The sequence below is a fragment of the Dromiciops gliroides genome, chromosome 1, assembly GCF_019393635.1.
Source record: "Dromiciops gliroides isolate mDroGli1 chromosome 1, mDroGli1.pri, whole genome shotgun sequence".
Taxonomy (NCBI): Eukaryota; Metazoa; Chordata; class Mammalia; order Microbiotheria; family Microbiotheriidae; genus Dromiciops; species Dromiciops gliroides.
In genome coordinates, this window is record NC_057861.1 from 633645186 (window position 1) to 633667817 (window position 22632).

Below are 22632 nucleotides of genomic sequence, written 5' to 3' on the forward strand. Positions count from 1 at the left end.
GTTCACAAAATTCTTTATAGACATTATTTCATTTATCCTCACAACAACCTTGGGAGATTGGTGCTATTATTCCCATTTTGCAGATGAGAAAACCGAGGCAGAAAGAAGTTGTGAGCTGTTTAGGTCACACAGCTAGTAACTGTAAGAAACAGGATTCAAACTCTTGTCTTCCTGATTTCTGACTCCACAGGTTTTCCCCTCCTCTCTCTCCCCCCTCCTTCCTCCCCCTCCCTCTTCTCCTCCTCAAGCATTTAGCACTTTAAGGATGGTTACAGTGATTTCTGTATATTCTTATTTGATCAGAAAAATGTAGGCTTTGAAGTGGATAATCTGAGGTCTATTACAGCGCTAAAACTCTTTGTCTCAGGTCTTACTGCTAGTAAACAACTGAGTCTGACCCGGGTTTTCTAGATACAAGACTGGATTTTTCCGTAAATTCATTAATTGAATCCCAACCGTGTACAGAACCGTGAATTGGAGATATAAAAAAAAATTTAGACACAGTGATAATGTAACATAAACCTGTGCAAGGCGTGGCCACTCAAAGAACCAGTTTGGAGGAAATGGCTGAGTGTGTGTGGGTGTGGGTGGCTGCCCCTGCCACTGATACACCGGGTTAATTTCAGAAAGAAATATCCCCACCTGCTGGGAGGTTATAGGGCGCAGTTAAGGGATTAGTCTGACAACTTTAGCTGTCAGCGATGGGATTCACTTGTTCTGGTGGACTTGTTATATGTAGGCACGTGTCAAATACGTGTGCAATTTTGGTGTTGGGCAATCAACACAAAATACTTTTGAGAGCAAAGGACAAAATGCATCCTTAAATCATCTTTTAAAGTAAAATTCAATGTGTGCTCATGTGTGTAAGAGGAAATCCCAGGACACGACCAAGGAGGAGGAAGACCCTGGGCAAGCACTCCAAATCCTTCTCCCCTATCTCCGCCCCCCCCCCCCCCAATCTGAAGGTTTTTTATTTGAACTAATTACTCTATGCTACCGAGGGAATGAAAATATAGTCAGTGCCCACTAACCACTAAACAAAGCTCCTAATGAACCAGCTCAAATTAAGTCTCAGGGTGCATGGCCAATATGTTTGAAGGGTTTGTGTGTTTATATGAGGTGGGTGGTATGTACCCTAAAAGTACGTTTTGTTGGAGAAGGTAACATAAGATAACACGATGTTGTGTGTAAGTTGTTTTGTTTGGGGTGTGCTGGGTATGTGTGTGAGGTCAGTCAATCAATAAGCATCTAATAAATGCCTACAATATGCCAGACACCACGCTAGGCTCTGAGGAAACAAAAACAGTTTTAAAAAATACTAGTATTTCTGTAGCGCTTTAAAGTTTGCAAAGTGCTTTACTTATTTTCTCCTTTGGGCTACTAAGTGATGTATATTCTGTTGTGTGCTGGGTCCACGTGTGTGCGTGTGGGTGTGATAACTTCCCCACGGGTAGGAGCCAAACTCACATTCGGTTACTCCCAGAACCCAGTTAATTCTGCCCCGACTTCGGGGACCAAGCCCGAGTTTAGCCCCCGCTCTTGCTGCCCCAGTCTTGCTCAGGAACTACAATTCCCAGGAAGCCTCGGACCGATCTTGGGAGTGGGGTGGACTGTCTCTCTGACAAATCACCAGGAGGCCGAAGCCTGGAAAGGGAATGATTCCCTGGAGAGGCCCTATCACAAGACGAGGGAGATATCTTAAAGGGAAGAGCGGCAGCCGCACCAGTTCAGAGCCCGTCACGGAGGCGGGAAAAGAAGGTCGCGGATGTATTCGCAACGAAGTTCGACCAATCTTTGTTCTCAAAGGCCGCGGTGGCAAGAGAAGGCCGTGGTGGGGTGGGGAACGTTCCTTAAAGGGATCAGACCGTAACCAATGAGAAGCAGAGGAGATGTCGAGGGGAGGGTCCGTCGCTGACTAGCAGGTCCATCGACCTGTAGATTTGATTGGTCTAGGGCGGGCACAATGGCTTCCTTGGTGAGCCGGGGTCGTGCGGTCGAGGTGAGGGTGCGAGCTAGGGGCCGTCGACCCCGGAGGCCTAGTCAGACAGTGTCCCTTGTGTCCGCAGGAGCCCGTGGTGGTGGATCTGATCAGCGATAGCGGCAGCGACGGGGAGGCCGGCGCGAGTGGTGCCAGGGGCGAACAGGGCCCGGCCTATTCTAAAGGGGGAGGCCGCCCCTACCCCCGCGACAGCGACAGCGACAGTGAGGAGGAGGGGGCCGGGGCGGCGGAGCGGCTGCGGCTCCGGCCCCCTGCCCCGCGGCGGCGGCGCCTTCTGCTGGGGGCAGGGGAGGCTCCCGTGGTCCCCGTATATTCGGGCAAGGTGGGGGTCCTGGTGGAGGTGGGGGGAGAGGGAGGGACCAGGTTCCCTTGTCCTTGGGAAGGTATGGACGGGGAGCCCCCGGGGATAGCGAGGAGGGAGGGGAGCATGGTCGTGGGAGCGAAGGGAGGTTGGCTGGCATGGGAGCGAATGGTTTGGGGACGTCGGGGTGCCGGGGGCGGATGGGCGGGTGCCTCAGGCTAGGTGACCGATCCCGTCCCCCTGCCCCCTGCCGGTCTGTAGGTGAAGAGCAGCCTCCGCTTCCTTCCCAAGGATCTTAGGCAGCCACTGTTCACCGGAAGCTCTAGCGGGGAAGGTGAGATGGGGGACCTGGGGACATAGAGGCCAACTGGGCAAGCAGGCGGGCCGGCCAGCTGCAACTCCAGCACATGGTCATCGGGTGCCATACAGCACTGGGAAGCCTTTCCCAACTTCTCTTAATTTTAGTGCATTCCCTCCTATAATTACTTTCCATTTGTCATGGGTAGAACTTTTTTGTATATGTGTTGTCTCCCCCGTTAGATTGTGAGCTCCTTGAGGGCAGGGACCGTCTTTTGCCTCTTTTTGTATCCTCGATGTTTATCACAGTGCCGAGCAGATAGTAGGCTCTTAATAAATGCTTATTGCCCGGCTGATGATAGCCAGGATGTCCTTTTTTTTTTTTTTTTTTTTGTGGGGCAATGAGGGTTAAGTAATCTGCCCAGAGTCACACAGCCAACAACTATCGAGTATCTGAGGTCGGATCCGAACCCAGGTCCTCCTGAATCCAGGGCTGGCGCCCTATCCACGGCGCCATCTAGCTGCCCCCATGTCCTCTTTTTTAGTTTATGGTTTTTATTTTCCAAGTAACAAGTAATTAAAAAGAAAATCGGCCCATTCCATTACCCCCCCCCTCTTCTTGAGCAAAAAAAGGTGAACAACAACAAAAACCAGCAACCCTCTATACATAATCTCTATAGTCTGTCCAAACAAATCCCCTTATTAGCCAAGTCCAACGATGTATATCTCTGCATTTAGAAAGTTCTTTATCAGTGTTTGTAAAGGTCTTCCCAGTTTCCTCTAAAATTGTCCATTGTATGGTTTCTGAAAGCACAGTATTGCATTAATATTCACATGTCACAAATGATTTAGCCATTCCCTAATTAGATACCTCAGTTTCCAATTTTTGGACCACCAAGAAAAATGCTACAGAAAATTTTAAATATAGATCCTTTCTTCTGAGGCTTAGTAATGGTGTACCTTGAATCAAAGGGTATGTACAGTTTGATTATTTGGGGGGCTTAATTCTAAATTGCTTTCCAGAATGGCTGGATCAATTCATAGCTCCACCAGACAGTGTACTAGTGTACTTTGGATGGGGCATTCTCTCTGAAGTTTATTGTTTTAACAGGCAGAGTTGTCCCTGAGTGAGGTGAGAGGTTAGGACAAGAAAGAGGAGGTACCTGGGTATTTTTCTTAAAGGGGGGTGGTGGGTCCTGATCTCTAGATAGCTATCTATATAGCTATCTAAACACATATACAATTATGTAATGAAATTGATTATTTAACAAATATACTCAAGTCAATGTCTTTGTATAGTGTGAGACGATATACCTATTCCAAAGAAAGATAAATTAATCAGCAAGTATGTGACAGACTGTGCTAAAATATTGGGATACAAAGACTGAAATGAAATTCTGTCCCCAAGGATTTTGGATTCTATGGGAAGAGATAACATACATGTATAGGCATGTATAAAGTAGATACTCAGTAATTCTGTAGGGGAGGGGGAAGACATTAACAGAATTGGGAATGGGTTAACATAGTAGGTGGCATGTGAACCTGAGGTTTGAAAGAAACTAGGGATTTGAAGAGGCAGAGATGAAGAGGGAGTGAATTTCCCATGGTGAAGGCCTAGAATCTGGAGATGAGTGTTATGGATGAAGAAGATTGAAAAGGCTGCAAGAGAGGATTTGAGGGTTAGTGATGTGTAATGAGGTTGGGAAAGTATGTGAGCCAGGTTATAAAGAGCTTTGAATGCCAAGCACAGGAATTTATATTTGATCTTAGAAGTGATAGGAAAAAAAAAGAGAAGTGATAGGGAACCACTTGAATTTATTGAATTAGAAGAGTGACATGGTCAGAGCTGTGCTTAGGAAAATTACTTTGGCAACTTGAAGCAGGGAGACCAAATAGGTGATTGCAATTGTCTAGGTAAGAGATAATGAGGGCCTGAACTATTGTGAAATCTGTGTAAATGGATAGAAGGGGACACATGAAAGAGACAGAAACAACTAGATTTGTCAACTGATTGAAATAAATACTTACTATGCATGTGGCTTATTAGTTGGGGACAGAGGCATAAGGATAGGGACTGGATCTGTGACTTCTTAGTATAGGGAACTCCCAGGTGAGGAAACTCCCTCTACCAGTACAGGTCAGCACTTTTACTACAATTTATAGTCTTAGGGAGTAGCTTAAAACACAGAGAGCTGAATGACTGGCACAGTACGGAGAAGTGGGCCTTGAACCCCCAGGTCTTTCTTACTTTGAGGCTGGCTCTATCCACTATAACCCATACTGGAGAAACAAACAAAAACGAGATCACTTCTCTTAAGGAGCTTACATTCTAATGGAGGGAGACTAGCCTAGGGAAGTGGTAGCTTGGGAAGTCATGGGGATCATGAGTGGCCATCCACCGGACATGCCATTTCAATGGTAGTGTTGAATTGATTACTGGCCAGAAAATGGCTAGTGTAAAAATCAAAATCTTTTTTTTTTCTTTTCTTTCTTTCTTTTTTTTTTTTGTTTGCAGGGCAGTGAAGGTTAAGTGACTTGCCCAGGGTCATACCGCTAGTAAGTGTCAAGTGTCTGAGGCTGGATTTGAACTCAGGGCCTCCTGAATCCAGGGCTGGTGTTTTATCCACCGAGCCACCTAGCTGCCCCCTAAAAATCAAAATCAATCAATAAGTGTTAAATGCATGCCAGGTTCTGAGGATTCAAAAAGAAGCTAAAGAACCCCCTTAAGGAGTTTTTGTTTTTTGTTTTTTTTTATTTTTTTCGTTTTGCAGGGCAATGGGGGTTAAGTGACTTGCCCAGGGTCACACAGCTAGTAAATGTCAAGTGTCTGAGGCCGGATTTGAACTCAGGTACTCCTGAATTCAGGGCCAGGGCTTTATCCACTGCTCCATCTAGCTGCGGGGGGGGGGGGGGGCAGCTCCCCCAAGGAGTTTATAATCTAATGTTGCAGTCTAGGCATGCATGACCCCAGGAAGTTCATAGCAGATTCCCCCCAGGCATGGCTCTAGGAGGTCTGGTGGAGTTAGAGGTGGTGATATAGCAGCAGCAGATCAGAAAGTAGCCAAGGTAAAAATGAGGGCACATGCTCCAGGGATTGTGAGTGTGGAGTGATTGCTTGATGTTACTCTTTGGGGATTGCCTTCTGAGTCTAGTGCCATCTTTTGGATATCACCAATGGTGGCAAATTTCTTCCTTTTTTGGGGGGGTGGGGTGGGGGTTGTGGGGCAATAGGGATTAAATGACTTGCCCAGGGTCACACAGTAAGTGTCAAGTGTCTGAGGCTAGATTTGAACTCAGGTCCTTTTGGATCCAGGGCCAGTGCTTCATCTACTGTGCCCCCAGTTGCCCCAGCAAATTTCATTTTTTGAGGGTAGGGATATAGAAACTTTTTCATGAAAGTCAAATCCAAGCCATTCTCTCCAGGTTCAATTCTGGACTCACTCATAATGTCATTTGTGGTGTATTGTCTAACATATGCACTATTGGATGAACTCTGGTTCATCAATGCAACTACATTAGTTAGGGAATTAGGCATTTTAGATCTCTGGTTTTCCAGTTGGAATTAGTGAAAGAAGCAAGCATTGATTTTATATTTTATATTTGATTTCATTCTGTAATTGATCCTATTCAGTAACTTGTCTGAATTTCATATAGCAACCTAATCCCTTTTCTTTGAGTATAGAAGCTTATGAGTTCAAAAGTTCAGCTTCCCTCTTTGAAGTTAGATGCAAAAGGTTTAAGCTTTTCTACAATCACTGCTAATTAAAGAAAAACTCTGAGCTATGTTTAGAGATTCAGTACTCATGAAACATTCTAATTCTAAGGGAATTGTTATCTCTGCACCACCTGCAAATCATTTTGTGTCAAAGGAACTTGTTTTCCCTCATAACTTCAGCTCCTGAGAACTCCAGGAATGGTAGTATGTTGTCCTTGAGAGCATGCAAACTGACCTGGCTCCATCCTTGTCCAATTAAAAGTGGGTCGTGGGGGTGGTGGGGGCGGATAGCTAGGTAGCACAGTGGATAAAGCACCGGGCCCTGGATTCAGGAGTTCCTGAGTTCAAATCCGGCCTCAGACACTTGACACTTACTAGCTGTGTGACCCTGGGCAAGTCACTTAACCCTCATTGCCCCACCAAAAAAAAAAAAAGTGGGTCATGGGGACAGCTAGGTGGCGCAGTGGATAAAGCACTGGTCCTGGGTTCAGGAGGACCTGAGTTCAAATCCGGCCTCAGACACTTGACACTAGCTGTGTGACCCTGGGCAAGTCACTTAACCCTCATTGTCCCGCAAAAACAACAAAAAAAACAAAACCAAAAAAGTGGGTCATTCCTAGGTGCTTGTGAATCAGCTACTCCCAGTTAAGACAGAGGGGTGTCCCTGATCTTCCCGTGTGTGTTCCCACTTTCCTTAAATGTAACCAGTTATGATCTCTCAACCCCATGATGTTGCCAACCCCATAGACAATGGTATGATTTTTCTCACCTAATCTTTGTTCTATGCTCATAAAAAGGAGTTGCATCTCCAATGCTTTGTCTTGGTGTTATCTTGCTTGGAGAGAAAATGCCTCAGTGTATCCTTTTTTTTTTTTTTAAACTTTACTTGAGTTAAGCTAAACTCTTGAAAAGTCATGGATCCCTTTCAGGAGGCTCATTGGTGTTCTGGGATTCCTCTTGCCTTCATGTTTGTGTTCCTTGGGGCAGCTACTATCTGAGGGTCTTTTAGACCTTCCTTGCTATTTGGCTTCTTTCAAAAACTTGCCCAGACCAAAGGCATGTTTCTCAAATTTAATTGATCCTTCTCAGCTTTGTTACCTACAATTTGAGCCAGAAAACTCTTTATTGGGTACAATTCTGTAGGTCTTTATTCAGGGTTCACTATACATATCTTTGTCCAGATTCTTCTAAGAATATAGATATTTTGGACCATGTCTTTGCCATTTCGCCATGCTTGATCATAAATGTTATGAATTTCATCCTCTCCACCAGCAAGATTATTGGCTCATACTCTTGGTCTGGTTGAAGAGCTTCTCCCTGATCTGTCAAGTCTCACTTCTCTGTAGTTTTGGTCTCTTATTAGGAACTGCCTCAGTAAGATTGCTGTCATATCTCTCTTTGTATCTGTCTTGTCCCATTTCGCCATGTTCCTGAGCCTCTGCCTCAGCTCTTGTCAGCATAGATTTCTGAGCCGTCTCTGGAAACTTCATCTTTCTCCTTTTCCTTTTGTAGCATCTTTTTCTCCACTTGAACTTGCATCTCCACTGTGTCATGAGCCTTTCTGTCAGCAAGGTAGAGATCTTCAGCAAGTTTGGCAAATTTTTCATTAGTATGAGTTGCCTGCGATCCTCTCCCCATCAGCAGCATTTGTCTGATGGAATGTAGTAACCCTCTGCGTTTTTCCAGTTTAAAAAATAGGGAGAAATTTTCCACTTTTGTTTCTTTAACACTATCTTTTGTTTAGGAGAATGTGTGACAGCTGCAGGAAGAGGAGATCAGTCAGGAATTTTCTTATTTTGAATCTTGGATGTTCCATTGGATGTTTTTTGCAATTCCACCATCTGTATAACTCTTTGCTTAGTTCCAGAGTTAAAAGGCACTTTTTTTTTTTAAAGTGAGGCAGTTGGGGTTAAGTGACTTGCCCAGGGTCACACAGCTAGCAAGTATTAAGTGTCTGAGGCCGGATTTGAACTCAGGTACTCCTGACTCCAGGGCCAGTGCTCTATCCACTGCGCCATCTAGCTGCCCCTTAAAAGGCACTTCTTGCTGAGACAGTGTGTACCTTATGTATGAGCTGGGGCTAGTTTATCTGCTGCTTTAATTGGCATGTCTTCTGAGATGCAGATCTCTTTAGGGCTACCCATTTCTCCTGTAATCTCTTTAATGGTTTCTTCATGTAACGATTGGAATGACGCCACCTGCTGGATACTTACTGTAGAAGAGTTCTGCCCATGAAGGGAAGGTCTTTGAGGGCAAGACCAGGAGTCAGGAAGTGACTCGGACTAGTGGGAGGAGGAAGGAAGAGACTGGCGCTCAGTCTGGGGCTCTTTCCTGAGGACGCTGGCGGAGAAGGGAGCTAGAAATGTGCTCTCCCTTTAATAGATAGGAATCTAGGCCTTTCTCTCTCTCTTTACCAAATTCTTATTCTCCTTAATAAATGCTTAAAAGTCTAACTCTTGCTAAAGCTTGTAATTGATTGGCGACCACTCATTAGATATTTTAGACAGTTTAGCTAGAATTTTAGCCCTTAACATTCATAAGGGCTTTGCTGGTCTGGGTCATCTGCATTCACAGTTTCTTTGGGAACCAGGTTGTTATACTTGATATAAATGTCTTTTAATTGTCCCTGTTGAGCAGTTGCATCATAATTAACTTTCTTCTCTACATCTACCTGAATGGCCAGGACATTGGTGGTGGTTCTTTTTTTCTTTTCGTATCCAATGGGTTTTGGGCCATATGTATTTCTGGAAAGGCACCTCCATATCCAAAATCCTCTCTTCATGATGAAAGCAGTACTGCCCACCTTGATCTCTGTAATCTTACACAGCCTCAAGTTGGTTCTGAGAAGGCTGAGTTGGTGTAAATACAAAACTGGTCAGCACCATCTATTCTACTATCCTAATAATTTACATTGTAAACAAAAAACAAAAGAGAGAGTACTTCATTTATGGGCAGCTAGGTGGCGCAGTGGATAAAGCACTGGCCTTGGATTCAGTAGAACCTGAGTTCAAATCCAGCCTCAGACACTTGACACTTACTAGCTGTGTGACCCTGGGCAAGTCACTTAACCCTCATTGCCCCACAAAAACAAAAAACAAAAGACAGAGTACCTAATAACTGACATTGTTTTCCTGATTCTACTTCATTTTGCATGAGTTCTTCCCATGCTTCTCAGAATTCTTTATCTTCGTTGTTTCTTATGATGTAGCAGTACTCCATTGCATTCCTGTACTACATGAGTATTTCTTTAATTTCCACTTCTTTTCTACCACAAAGAGTGCTACTGTTAGTGTTTTGACATATATAGGACCTGTCTGTGTCACTTCTTTGGGATTATGCTGAGCAGGGGGAACTCTAGGTTAAAGGGTGTGGAAATTTTCATTTTTTTCAAAATAGAATTCCAAATTGCTTTCTAGAATAGGCAGACCAATTCAGAGCTCCACTAATAGTCCAGCTCTCTAATTTTTCAGGTTTATTTTTAAATTGTAGAATATGCTCCTGATCCCTTGAAGGCAGATCACATGGTGCAGCTCCTACACACCATCCTCAGGCTGCAAATTGGTTTTCATTGTAACCGGATCTCACCTGAATAAGACATATTTGGGGAATAAGAGACGCAGGAGTAGAAGGGAGAGGAAAGAGCACAGCATGTAATTTGTCATAGAAAGTGCAGCTTGGCTAAGAGTGGAAGAAGAAAGGAGACAGGCAGAACCAGGCAGCCCTTGTAGTTGAGAGAAGTGGTGAAATTATACTGAGTTGGGGTGGCTGTTGGGAGAAGAGATGAGATTGAAGCAGCCTTCAGTCACTGGAAGCCACAGAGAACTCTCATTGCTTTGAGCCTTCTGGAAGCCTTCATTTGCTTCTCCAGATTTTATCTCCATTGTGGCCTTTTACCTTATGGTTTCCCCTTTCTTGTTACTTTTCCTTTTCTCCCAGATCTGGATTTGGATTCTGATAGACCCCTTTCTGAGACCATCCTTTTGCCAGTTTCTTCCTCAGAAAAGAATCAAAAGACTAGTGATGACGAAGAGGAGAGCCATTTTTTGTGAGTATGCAGAATATTTATGGGAGCAGGAAAGTGTTTGATGTTGACAGCCAGTGGTTGGCAGGTTGCCTGGGACCTAGGGAGGGGTGGAAGGGTAGAAAGATACAGTGGGATATTCGAGTTTGGGAAATTTTTCATGACCAGACCTTGATACCAGGATTCAAAGGGAACTGGGACCTCTGTTTTTCTTTATCATTGACTACTCTGGGGCCTGCTACCCATTTTCTTCCTTCTTTCCTTCCTCCCTTCCTTCCTTCTTCCCTTCTTCCCTTCCTTCCTTCCTCCTTTCTTTCCTGGCAGTGAGGGTTAAGTGACTTGCCCAGGGTTGCACAGCTAGTAAGTGTCAAGTGTCTGAGGTTGGATTTTAAACTCAGGTCCTCTTGAATCCAGGGCTGGTGCTTTATCCACTGCACCACCTAGCTGCCCCCGTTGCCCCCTTTAACAATTGATTCTTTTTTTAAAAGTTTGTGTGTGGTTTTTGTTTGTTTGTTTTTTTGTGGGGCAATGAGGGTTCACCCATTTTCTTATGTATATTTTCTCCACAGGGTCCGGGACAGTTCCTCTTCTCCTTCTCCCCCTCCAAGGCGCCGTGGGCCATCAAGGAAACCACCAAGAGCCTTTGGGAAGATAAGGTAAAGTCTTTCTTTCCCTGGTAGCAGGGGTTGGATGGCAGTTGTTTTGGAAGGCTTACTAGGATTCATTGAATTGGGAGTAGTTGGTGCTTAATGAGTGTGGGTGGGTGAGTCCTTGACTCCTTTTTCTGACCTACAGGGAGGTGAATAAGCGCTTGCAGGGTCTCCGCTCTTACTTGAGTCCCTTGTCACCCAAAGACCGTGTTTTGGAGAACTCTGAGGATGAAGTGATCTTGGTGGAGGAGAACCATGTTAGGGAGAGCCCCCGACTCTTAACTCTGAAAGTGAGGTGTCGGTCTGACCTTGTCAGATTACCTCTCAGTACGGTAAGAACTTGGGAGCGATTCTAATGGGTTAATTTGGGGAAACATGGGGCCAACTCGCTGGCCTGATTTCCTGAAATCTTCAGTTCAGGGGACAAGGAGGTTGGTCAGTTGGACATGAATTTTGGGTGGATTGTGCTGAGGTCACACATGAAAACATTTCCTATGTTTCTTCTTTTTTTCCCCCAGGCTGAGCCCTTGCAGGTTGTTGTAGATCACATGGCGTCTCATCTAGGAGTGTCCCCTGCTCGAATTCTTCTGCTGTTGCGAGAAGTAGAACTTTCCCCTCATGCCACCATCAGCTCTCTAAAGATTGGAGTGGCTGACATCATTGGTGAGTGGGGGTGGCTGTGGGGCTAGATCAGGGTGAAGCATGAAAGCTTGTGGAGGGATCCCCAGCTGCCTGCTGAGTCCCTCTACTGCCTTATCTCTCCCTTACAAGATTGTGTGGTGCTGTCCAGTACTCCCAAGCCTTCGAAAGAGTCAGAATCGGGTGAGGAACTTCGGCTCAGGGTTCAGGGGCAAGAGAAACACCAGGTCTTGGAGGTCACTGTGCCCCGGGTAAGTGAGGAATGGAGCACTGGGAATGGAAATCTTCCTTTCCATCCACTCAGCTCCCTTGTTGACATTTCCTACTCTGAGACTGAATCCTTTCTGATAAAGGCACCTGCTGGGTCCTCTTTACTCTGTCCTTTCCAACTTCAACTTTGTCTCAAAAACAAAGAACAGGAAGAGTCTTTCGTGGCTGATAATCTTGCCTTCCTCTCTTCTGCCTTCAGGGCCCTCTACTTTACCTTATCATAGAAGGTTGAAACTGGAAGAAAGCTTAGAGGTTAGCTAATTTAACCCTCTTGTTTTAAAAAAAATCCTTTGTGTGTGGGGTTCTTTATTCCGATCTTTTGGTCTATTTTTTTTTCCATTCCCAGTTTTGTAAGTTACTGCTTTACAGTTGGAGATCTGATAGTGCTAATTTCCTGTCATCAGTTTTCTTTATCATAATTCTGGATATTCTTAATTTGTTGGTTTTCCCATATAAATTTTGTTCTGATGATTTATGAAATAACCTACAGGTATTTTGATTAGCATTACATTAAATCTGTGCTAATTTGGGAACTTGTGCTATATTTGCTCCACCTAACCATTTTCCATAAAAATTATTTTGGGGTTGTCTTTGTATCTGTCTCTTGTATAATGAGATAAGTTAATGCACAGATATTTGATATACTTTTTTATGTAGTAACATATATCTTAAAAATAAGTTTTATTTATTCTGGGTTATAGTTAATACCCTTCATGACAGAGGAGGAAACTGAGGCTCACAGAGGGAAAGTATATTGCCCAAAGCCTCTTTTATATGTCAGTAACATTTATTGTTATTCCACTCCCCCCAAAAACTTTGTATCCCCTCTCTACCCAAATCCCCACAGTCTTTTTTGGCTTATGATACTTTCTTCCTTTAGGGTGCTCCTCTTAGAACACTGATGTCTCACTATGCAGAGGCCATGGGACTCAAAGAACATAAGCTCTCTTTCTTTTTTGATGGTGAGAAGCTTTCAGGCCAAGGGACCCCAGCAGAGTTAGGTATGGAACAAGAGGACCTCATTGAAGTTAGGGGTTGAAGTGCAGTGTTCTGCCTTCCACCTCCTGCCCTGCTTTCAGGCTGTTAGATGTGAAGCTGGGGCTCCTCCAGAATCGAAGCTGAATGCTTGCCCTTCTAGTCTCCCATTTCTGTCTTCTCTCCCCTCTTCCAGTTGCTCTAAAACTAGATCTGAGAAAGACCTTCCCTTTCCCCCATATTTTCCCTTGTCATCATTTACCCCTTACCCTTATTTCACAAGTATCCTGGGTGAGGAGCTGCTGCTCTAAGTACTGGTTCTTCTTGGTTTCTATGAATGCATCCTAGTCTCCCTCTGCTAGCTGAAGGATTTGTTGAGTCCCAATTATCCTGTATATATGTATAGATAAATGTGTCCTTTGACCTTTGTCTCCTTGCATTGATTCTTTTGGATCTTGGGGTGTGAAGATATTGCAGACCTCTTGTTTCCAAATATCTTTTCATGAAACCAGTCATTTTTGTAACTGGAGTTAAAATAAAATGAATTGATGTAGTTTGGATCCTGGGTTTGAACTTGAATTCCTCCAGGGTTTTTTGCCTCATTGGTGGGATGGGGTACAGGGAGTGTCAAAGCCTTTATTTAGGGTGAGGGGAGGAGAGCATTCAAGTTCCAGAAGGTTTATTACTCTGGATGGAATTGGGTTGGTTTGCTGAATAGTCTTTTGGTGGTGAGAGGGTCATCCTGTTGCTTATGACCCCTCTTCTACCGCCAGTCCTGTGATTCCCCAGCATACCTCACTTCTCTTTTCATTATTGTGCTGGGCACTGGTGGTGGTGATCAGAGGAGAGGAATAAGAAGATTAAATAAGACATGAATTTAGTGGGGAGTGACACACATTCACTTTAATCTATATTTCAACAACTACGGTTTATTGTTTTGGGTACAGTTCCACAGTATACAATTCCTGAGATCTTCTGGAATCACTGTGCCTGAAAACCTCATCAAACTCCCACCAGCCTAGGGATGAGCCTATCTTAGCCAGATGGGTCAGTCTTTGGTCAATCATCAGCGGCTGGGCCCTTAATTAAAGCCTTTCTGGCTTTGTAGGACCTGCCAGAGCTTGTTCCCTGCTGCCAAAGAGAAGCCGAGAGAAGCTAGTTACTTCCTTGTCACGTTGAGGCATCAGAGTAGGATATTGCTGGATCACATCAGCACAAATAACTACAATACAAATTATATGTAGTAAGTACACAAGATAGATGACAATTAAGTTGTATGTCAAGTACTTGGCAAGGGGTGGATCATCATTGCCAGGGACCATCAAGGAATAATCATGGTAGCACCTGGTATTTGATTTGGGCATTAAAAGGTGGGTAACATTTCAAGAGGTGGAGGTGAAGGGGGGCTCTTGTGGGCGGAGGGACGCTGGGAGCCAAAGTGGGCCGGCTACAAGAACTAGGAGGGTTGGGACCTTTCCCCAGCTCCTTCCCCACGCGGTTTCCCCCTGCTGCCGCGTCGGGGCGCCGTGAGCCAGACACAGGAAAGATTTTTGAGGTTAGGTGCCTCGGGGAGGGGGATGGGACCCATCGACTCCCTCCCCGCGCCCAGCACCCTTCATGTTGGAGAAGGGCTTTGGGACCACGAATCGCCCTCTGCCCCTTCGAGCTTAGATCGAGGCCACGTCTCTAGAAGCCGAGCGACTTGCCCGGCCACCAGCGTGTATTAGGCCTCTACTGGGCGCTAGGCCCGGGGCCGAGAAGCGTAACTGGAGCCAGGAGAGAGCCGCGACCCCCTAACTCGCTGCTACTTGGGGCCCGGAGCCTCCGCCGCCTGCCTCTGGCAGGCAGTGGAGGCCTCGGGAAAGGCTTCTCAGGTCCGGGGAGGGTTGGAGACCAGCCCCCTTATTGCCATAGTAACGCGTAGCTGCCCCGTCACGTGTTCAAGACCTGAACTTGTCACATGACGCCCCGGTCGGGGCCCCGGGCTCTCGCTCGGTCCCGGGTCACATGACCTGCACGTAGTTATCATGGCGGTGGCCGCAGTGCCGTCCGGAGCCTGAGCACCCCAGGGTAGCCTCGGCGGCGCGCCTGCCCAGAGCCAGTGGGCGCCAGGAAGCGTGCGCTCTTCGGGGTAAGAGGGGCTCCTCGGACCAAAGGAGAGGGCGGTCGGGAGCGCCGATGCCCGGTGGGCTGGGGTGGGTCACGGAGCCAGATTTCCCCGCCCCTTTTCCCCCTGCAAATTTGGCCTCGGGTGCCTCCTTTCTGCTCGGTCTCCTCTTTTGTGCTTTCCATGAGCCCGGGCCTCCTCCCACGGTATCCGAGCTTTGGTGCACATGCCTGCACCCCCAGCACTGTCTCCTTGGATGGCTCCGGGTTCGCCTATGCTTCGCTGGCAGGGTTTCAGTGACCACGTGGATATGTTTTGTCTACCTTCCCAGGTCAGGTGGGCCGAACCTGGAGGCCAGAGTCCGGACCAGGGTGGAGGCTGGGCTTTCCATACATGACTCAGATAGTTTTGACTCTTTTGAGTGTCCAATCTTCCACTTATAAAATGGGCATAACGATACCACCTCTTACGGTTGTGAGGATAAAATAAAAACACATATAAAACAGCCCCTTTAAATGTAAACAGACATTTCCCCTGGGTCTTTTTCACACTCATTAAGGACTGTTAATGGAATTTTTCTTATGAGGGCCTGCTAAGAGTTTGTGGGCTTAAGGATAAGGGAGCCTCAGCATCTTTCTTTGTAAAAATCACAGGATCAACAATTTAGAGCCAGTAGAGACTGAAAAAAGGAGCTAGATTTAATTTCCAAGGCTCTTTCTAATTCCTACTGTGTAGCTTCTTGATGGTGAATGAATATTTCTCTTCCCTCCAGGTTAAATTGTCTGGGCCTGACAGTGGGCTGGACGAGTAACCACTGAGAGAGCTGGCTGAGGGGCAGCTATGTCTGGGCTGCTGGGTCAGCCAGACACAACCCCATTTCTCAGCCAAGCAGATGACACAGAAGAAGGAATGGGGGGCCCAACCCCTGGGGCTGGAAAGACTACAAGTTTGGGGGGGTCAGAACCCCAGGACAGAGAAGACCCAGATGGGGAAGGGCTACAGCTGATAACAGGCATCTCCTCTAGACATGCAACTTTGATCGTGGGTGTACTTTGCTATATCAACCTTCTTAACTACATGGACCGTTTTACTGTGGCAGGTAATTAATTTGGAAGGACTTTTATAAGAACACAAGATCCTTGAAGGTGGTGGTTATTTGTTGTCCAGTCATTTTTCAGTCATGTCTGACTTCATGATCATCCTATGTTGGGGTTTTCTTGGCAGAGATACTGGAGTAGTTTGCCATTTTGTTCTCCCACTCATTTTACAGATGAGGAACTGAGGCAAATGGGGTTAAGTGTGAGTAAGTATCTGAGGCTGGATTTGACCTCAGGAAGATGAGTCTACTTCCTGACTCCAGGCCAGACACTATCCCCTATGCCACCTAGCTGCCCATCCTTGAAGGCAGGAACTATTTAATTTCTGGTTTTGTATGTTAAACACTTTGCATATAGTGGTGCTTAATAAACATAAAATTTAATTTTGAGGCAGCCAAGAAAAGACCAGGGGTTTTTGGAGATGGTTCCATTGCTGGTAAGGAGAAGGGAGTTAAGCTTGATTTGAAGGATGTTTTCCTTGCCTCACTACCTTCCCTTCCACTGAACTGTTTTTCAGGTGTTCTTCCAGACATTGAGCAATTCTTTAGTATTGGTGACAGCAGCTCTGGCCTCATCCAGACTGGTGAGTGGGGCTTTCTCCCTGGGATAAGCTGCTTCCAGTACCAGGAGAAATGTTCTGAAGTCTGAGAACATTTTTTCCCCCTCTGTGACTCTTCGATGACATGTGGTCTTCGGGTGGGGAGACAGGGCATTCTGATCGGGAGGGCTTAACCCTTCTGTCTGTCTCTTCTCCAGTGTTTATTTCCAGTTACATGATCCTGGCTCCTGTGTTTGGCTACCTGGGTGACAGATATAACAGGAAGTACCTCATGTGTGGTGGCATTGCCTTCTGGTCACTCGTGACTCTGGGTTCTTCATTCATCCCTAGAGAGGTGAACAAGTGTCCCTTGGTTTTGGCCCCACTCTCAAAGTACATTTACTGGTGATCTGTTATAGGGCCACAATGACAACAGACTCGTGTTTTGCTTAGGTAGCTGACTGCCTTTGTTGACTCTTTGACCTGAGAACCTCAAGGCTGTAGGGGCATGCATTCTCTCCCACACTGGACTTCGTTTTTTTTTTTTTCTTTTTCTTCTGCCCATACCATAAATGTAGGCATTCCCCAAGGTTTTGTCCTTGATTCTCTTTTCTTTGTGTTCTCTCCCTTAGTGAAGTGAACTACCTACATGGTTTCAGCTATCATTTCTATGTAGATAACTCCTAAGTCAGCATTTCAGGCAGATTTTGGTTTGGGGGTTTTTTTGTTTGTTTGTTTTTTTGGCTAAGAAGCTTGGAGAGCCAGGGAGATCAGTAAAGGGGCCTGTGAAACTCTGAAGTGGAGAATGTCCAAATTTGGGGTATTTTTGTTGTTCTTTTCCTAGAGATTTTGGCTGCTGCTTTTTACTCGGGGTCTGGTAGGGGTTGGGGAGGCCAGTTATTCTACCATTGCCCCCACCCTCATCGCCGACCTCTTTGTAGCTGATCAGAGGAGTCGAATGCTCAGTATCTTCTACTTTGCCATCCCTGTGGGCAGGTGAGATCACAAGGAGAGGAAGTTGAGGAACTAGGGATCTCGTCTTCAGGCTGGGAGAAGGGCTTTCAGGACTGGAGCATGGGAGAAAGAAAACTAGTCTGGGAGGAGATGCTCACCTCATCTGGGGAGAGGAGAAGCTTCTGTGTGGTACATCCTCTAACCTGCATCCCACAATCTTTTATCCAGTGGCCTGGGTTATATCGCAGGATCGAAGGTGAAAGATGTGGCTGGCGATTGGCACTGGGCACTCAGGGTGAGTCTTCCATCAGGGATGGAGAGGAGGGTGAGCCTGTCACTCACTTTTGGCCCTCTTCCAGTGTGTGTGTGTGTGTGTGTGGGGGGGGTATATGTGGGGGTGTTTCCTCTCTAGCCTCCAGTGGACAGGCCAGGGGCACTGTTGTATCTCTTTAGGTCACCCCAGGCCTTGGGATGCTGGCAGTGTTGCTGCTGTTCCTAGTGGTGAGGGAGCCACCTCGAGGAGCTGTGGAGCGCCATTCGGACAGCCCCCCCTTGAGCCCCACGTCTTGGTGGGCTGATCTTCGGGCTCTAGCTCGGAAGTGAGTCCCTGGGACTTGTGTCTAACCCTTGACTTCTTTAGCCCTTTAAGGACGATCTCATGCACTTCCTATATGTAAAATGAAGTGGGAGTTCAGCCTGTGGGACCCAGAAGCATGAACCATGAAACCTTAACACCTTTCCCCACCTAGTGGCTGGATAACCAAATTGCAGGCCTGGTAGCCTGGAAGAAGTGAGGACCAAATGGTCTCCTGCCAGCTTTTACCGTCCTTTCCTTCTTTCCCACTCCCCTCAATTAACTTTAGCTCTTACCCTAAATGTTGTTGAGGGATGGGAGATGGCTGTTCTGAACTCTGACCTTCTGCCTTCTGCCACAGTCCCAGTTTTGTGCTCTCTTCCTTGGGATTCACGGCTGTGGCCTTCGTCACCGGCTCCCTGGCGCTGTGGGCACCAGCCTTCCTGCTTCGTGCTCGAGTCGTCTTAGGGGAGACCCCACCCTGCCTCCCTGGAGATTCCTGCTCCTCTTCAGACAGGTATCAGGAAGGAAGTTTGGGGTGGGGAGGGCATATGGAAAGGGGCTCTGGATTCATGTTTGTCCTCAATGGGTCATCAGCTTATCAGAATGAATGGTCCTTCTTCCTTCCCCTGCAAAACTCTGTTTTGTGGGCTGGTATGTATGTGGCAGCTGGGTAAAAAGGGACGGGAAGGAACAGATATCATCTAGTCACAGTGGCCAAAGAAGGGAGTAATTAGGGATAAGATATTGCAGGTATTTGAGCCCAGGGAGAAAGATAGTCTCTGGGACCAGGAAGATTCAGGAGACTTTGAGAAATCCAGCTGGGGTTTTGAGAAAATTGAAGGCTTAGAAAGTAGGAGACGACTGTGAAAGAATGAAAGAAACATAGATTTGGAACAACTAGGCTTAAATCTTGTCAGATATTTCCTGTGTGACCTTTGGCCAGTCACTTCTGAGTGTCTTTATCTAGAGAGTGAGGATGGAACTGCCCATTTCACAAGGTCAAGCTCTAAAGCCGTATAGAAATGACATTTGCTAGTGAAAGATAAAAGTCCTGGGGCCAAGGAGGAGCCACAGTTTCCAGACGCCAGCATAGGCCAGGGTAGGAACTTTCACTGGTACCTGGTGTCAGCAGTGTCCTCCCTTTGGGCCCTGCTAAGAGGAGGAGTAGGACACTGAACTTTGGGAAGCAGACACACAAACACGTTGGGTCACGGGCCCCTAGCTTCCCTCACTCTTCCTCTTTTTTCCTTCCCAGTCTCATCTTTGGGGTGATCACCTGTGTGACTGGGATTCTGGGTGTGGCCTCTGGGGTAGAGATCAGCCGCCGTCTTCGCCGCACCAACCCCAGGGCTGACCCCTTGGTCTGTGCAGCTGGATTGTTGGGCTCTGCCCCTTTTCTGTTCCTGGCCCTGGTTTGTGCCCAGAACAGCATCATAGTTACCTATGTGAGTGTCCCCATTTCCAGATGCCACCCGACCCCCAGTATCCACGGAGCACAGGCACAGCCCTCCCAGCAGCAGCCTTGAACTTGGGTGTTGGGGAAGAGGGAGGGGGAGGGAGCACAACTCATGGTCCCCAGCCTCAATACCACACGCAACTCCCCATGTGTGGAAAAGAAAAAGCAGAGGGAAAGGCAGAGAGTTTCCAGTCTTTCAAGAATTCCTCCCTGATGTCCAGTTTCTCTCCCTAGGTTTTCATCTTCATTGGAGAGATTCTGCTGTCCATGAACTGGGCCATTGTAGCAGACATTCTGCTGGTGAGAGGGTGGGCCATCTCTGACCTCGCATAGGTGGTGATAGTGTTGGCACTTAGTGAGGTCTCTGTTCCCTGGGGCAGTGGCTTTGTTCTGTCCTACTGGAAGAAACTGACCCAGGAGCCCATCTTGCTCTTTCTTGTGGGCTCTTGGTTTGTGTGGGTGACCCAGTGGAGGCCATTCCTGCTCTTGGGACAGAACTCAAAAGCTCCCAGTGGGTCAGCAATTTCATTTGTCACATAAGGCAGGCAGCCTGCCTTTCTCTCCTGTCTCCCTCCATGTAGTTGGAGCTGAACAGCTTAATTGAGAAAGTGTTGATGGAATGACAAGCTTAGCCCCCACCTCCCCAATCCTGGGCTTCTTCTCAGCTCCCCTGACTGACCTCTTGGGGAGTCTAACTTTGGGTCTCAATTCCCTACCTAGTATGTGGTTATTCCCACCCGCCGGTCAACAGCAGAGGCCTTCCAGATTGTCCTGTCCCATCTGTTGGGGGATGCTGGGAGCCCCTACCTCATTGGGCTGGTGAGTGCGAGTCTTCTTTTGGGAGTCTTTGGCTTTGGGTGGGTTACCCCGGCCCAGGGGAGGTTAGGAAGCAATGAGGATTGACTGGGGGTGGTGGTGCAGGAAGGCAAGGGGTGGAGATTCTCTTGGGCCAGGAGGGTGTCTTCTTTTTTTTTTTTTTTAAAGTGAGGCAGTTGGGGTCAAGTGACTTGCCCAGGGTCACACAGCTAGTAAGTGTTAAGTGTCTGAGGCCGGATTTGAACTCAGGTACTCCTGAATCCAGGGCCGGTGCTCTATGCACTTTGCCACCTAGCTGCCCCTAGAGTGTCTTCTTAAGGAGGAAGAACCGTCACGTGGAAGGGAGATTACACTGGTTCTTCTCAGGGAGGCAGATTTTTGGCTTGATGAATGAAAAAATTCAAAACATTGAATGTGCTGCCTTCTAAGGTGGTGAGCTCCCCATCCTTGGGCTTCTTCAAGTGAAGGCCAGATGACCACTTGTTAGGAAAGTCTTTGGGTGGGGTCATGTCACTTAGTGTTCAGGTCATGCCTGCATGGTATCTGAGGTTCTTCCCAATCTGGAGGGAGAAGACAACATGGTCTGGAGCTTTTGTAGGGAGATAAGACTAACATCAAGCTAGGGAAGAGTGGTGTGGTGAGGTGTAAGCAGTGCAGATCATCTGACTGTCTCTGGCCCTCATTGATCTTGGACTCTGTGGTCCCTTCCCCCACCCTGGATCTTCCTACCTCTCTCCCTGTCTCCCTCATCTCTCTCTTCCTCTGGCCCTCTTTTCCTGCTTCCCCCTGTCAGACTGCCTCCAGCCCCCCATCTCTGTTCCATTTTCCTCCCTCCCCCCAGTCAATGACCACTGCTTGCTCCTTCTCTAGATCTCTGACCGTCTCCGCCGTGACTGGCCCCCTTCCTTCCTCTCCCAGTTCCGGGCCCTGCAGTTCTCCCTCATGCTTTGTGCCTTTGTTGGGGCGCTTGGGGGTGCAGCTTTCCTGGGCACCGCCATGTACATTGAAGGTGATCGAAAGAGAGCCCTGCTCCACGTGCAAGGTGAGCTTTCCCCATTGGAGGCCTCAGGCCAGACTGTGGCTCCCTGGGCTCAAATCCCTGTAATGTCTTGTTTCTTGTGAAAACTCATCCCAGGGCCCCTTGTCTCTGTCACCAGCTAGCTTTGTCTTCTGTACTCTTTCTATCCCCTAGATTTTGTGTATCATTCATTTCCCTCTTTCCCCAAAGCCCTCATCCCACCTATCTTTCTGCTCATCATCCCTGCTTCTGGGGTGCCTGTGTCTCCTGCTCCTCTCTGCTCTGTTTATCCTCCCCGGATCTCATCGCCTCTCCTCTCTCCCCAGGACTCCTGAGGGACGTGCCCCCTCCAGATGATCGGATTGTGGTCCCTCAGCGTGGCCGTTCCACGAAGGTCCCCGTGTCCAGTGTGCTCATCTGATTGGGTGGACTGTGGACTGTGGCCCAAGGCCACCTTGGGTTCTGGTTCCCCTCAGGGGGATAGGTGTGAGGTGGGCAGGCCAGGACTCTGAGTAACCCCAGCACCCTGGACTGTTCCCCCATCCCTGTGCCAGGTGTGGCACCATGACCTCTGACCTGGGACTACAGCAGTGGAACAGTGGCTGAGGTTTATCCCGTTTTCCTTCCCTGTATACACGCACACATAGGCGCACTACATGCTCAGCAATATTGGTCAGGGGATGATTCTGGATCAGGGATGGGGCAGGTGGTTGGAAAGTGATAGAACCTCTTTGGGGAGGGAAAATCTCTTTCCCCTCTGCCTCTGTCAGGCTATTGGTGGGTTCCAAGCCGCCTTCCTGGGGTCAGGGGCAGGGTGCCCCCACTATCCAGGCAGGAGGGTTTGGTGCTATTTTTATCTGAATAAACTTTGTAACCAGAGCCTAGTGTCCGCTTGTGTCTCTTTCCCTCCCAGCTCCCCCACTCGAAGGGGTGGGGGAGGGGCCCTATGTGGTGGCAGGCAGATGCCGTCTTTGCTTGGGGTTCTCTGTTAGCGTTAGAACTTGGGGTAGTCTGTTGTCGGAGCCCTTCCTGCTCCAGCAGTCTGTGATTCCGTTAGGTCCAATGTGACATTGACTCACCCACTGTCTTTTCCTCATAGACACTTTAGAAGTTTGTCCTCTTGCTCTCTGGCCGGCCGTCTGGCTATTAGGGATGATAAGATAGGAGTTATCCTGTTCCTTTGCCTCCGGAAGGTAGACAAT

General features: G+C 47.4%; 2 protein-coding genes and 1 pseudogene across 3 annotated transcripts; 2 read left to right on the forward strand and 1 right to left on the reverse strand.

The window, feature by feature from the left end:
* Positions 1-1836: 1836 nt before the first annotated feature.
* Positions 1837-13427, forward strand: LOC122735615 (nuclear factor of activated T cells 2 interacting protein). Of its 2 annotated transcripts, XM_043977311.1 has the most exons (10): positions 1837-1975; positions 2067-2321; positions 2562-2634; positions 10249-10357; positions 10903-10989; positions 11129-11315; positions 11502-11646; positions 11755-11873; positions 12092-12144; positions 12773-12910. In XM_043977311.1, exons 1-9 carry the CDS (start codon positions 1964-1966, stop codon positions 12122-12124), a joined length of 1020 nt encoding a protein of 339 aa, XP_043833246.1. In that variant the 5' UTR covers positions 1837-1963; the 3' UTR covers positions 12125-12144; positions 12773-12910. The 2 variants fall into 2 exon arrangements, with proteins under 2 accessions (XP_043833246.1, XP_043833245.1); XM_043977310.1 differs by lacking the exon at positions 12092-12144 and having other exon boundaries at positions 12773-13427.
* On the reverse strand, positions 7009-8195 carry LOC122735616 (annotated as a pseudogene).
* A 1063-nt stretch (positions 13428-14490) lies between the features above and the next one.
* On the forward strand, positions 14491-22309 carry SPNS1 (sphingolipid transporter 1 (putative)). The gene is made up of 13 exons (XM_043977946.1): positions 14491-14998; positions 15747-16073; positions 16589-16654; positions 16828-16964; positions 17454-17605; positions 17792-17858; positions 18017-18162; positions 18499-18654; positions 19396-19585; positions 19831-19896; positions 20317-20415; positions 21283-21454; positions 21757-22309. The coding sequence occupies exons 2-13, from the start codon at positions 15815-15817 to the stop codon at positions 21849-21851; spliced, it is 1605 nt and encodes a 534-aa protein (XP_043833881.1). The 5' UTR covers positions 14491-14998; positions 15747-15814; the 3' UTR covers positions 21852-22309.
* The last annotated feature ends 323 nt before the right edge of the window (positions 22310-22632 follow it).

What these genes read in the sequence shown, in the direction of transcription:
- LOC122735615 (XM_043977310.1), top strand. An exon ending in TCCCCGTATATTCGGGCAAG is followed by an intron (nt 2,322 to 2,561) that starts GTGGGGGTCCTG and finishes GCCGGTCTGTAG; the next exon opens with GTGAAGAGCAGCCTCCGCTT. An exon ending in GAAGAGGAGAGCCATTTTTT is followed by an intron (nt 10,358 to 10,902) that starts GTGAGTATGCAG and finishes TTTTCTCCACAG; the next exon opens with GGTCCGGGACAGTTCCTCTT.
- SPNS1 (XM_043977946.1), top strand. Translation starts at nt 15,815, where the DNA reads ATGTCTGGGCTGCTGGGTCAGCCAGACACAACCCCATTTCTCAGCCAA. An exon ending in CTCTGGCCTCATCCAGACTG is followed by an intron (nt 16,655 to 16,827) that starts GTGAGTGGGGCT and finishes TCTCTTCTCCAG; the next exon opens with TGTTTATTTCCAGTTACATG. An exon ending in TCCTGCTCCTCTTCAGACAG is followed by an intron (nt 18,655 to 19,395) that starts GTATCAGGAAGG and finishes TTTCCTTCCCAG; the next exon opens with TCTCATCTTTGGGGTGATCA.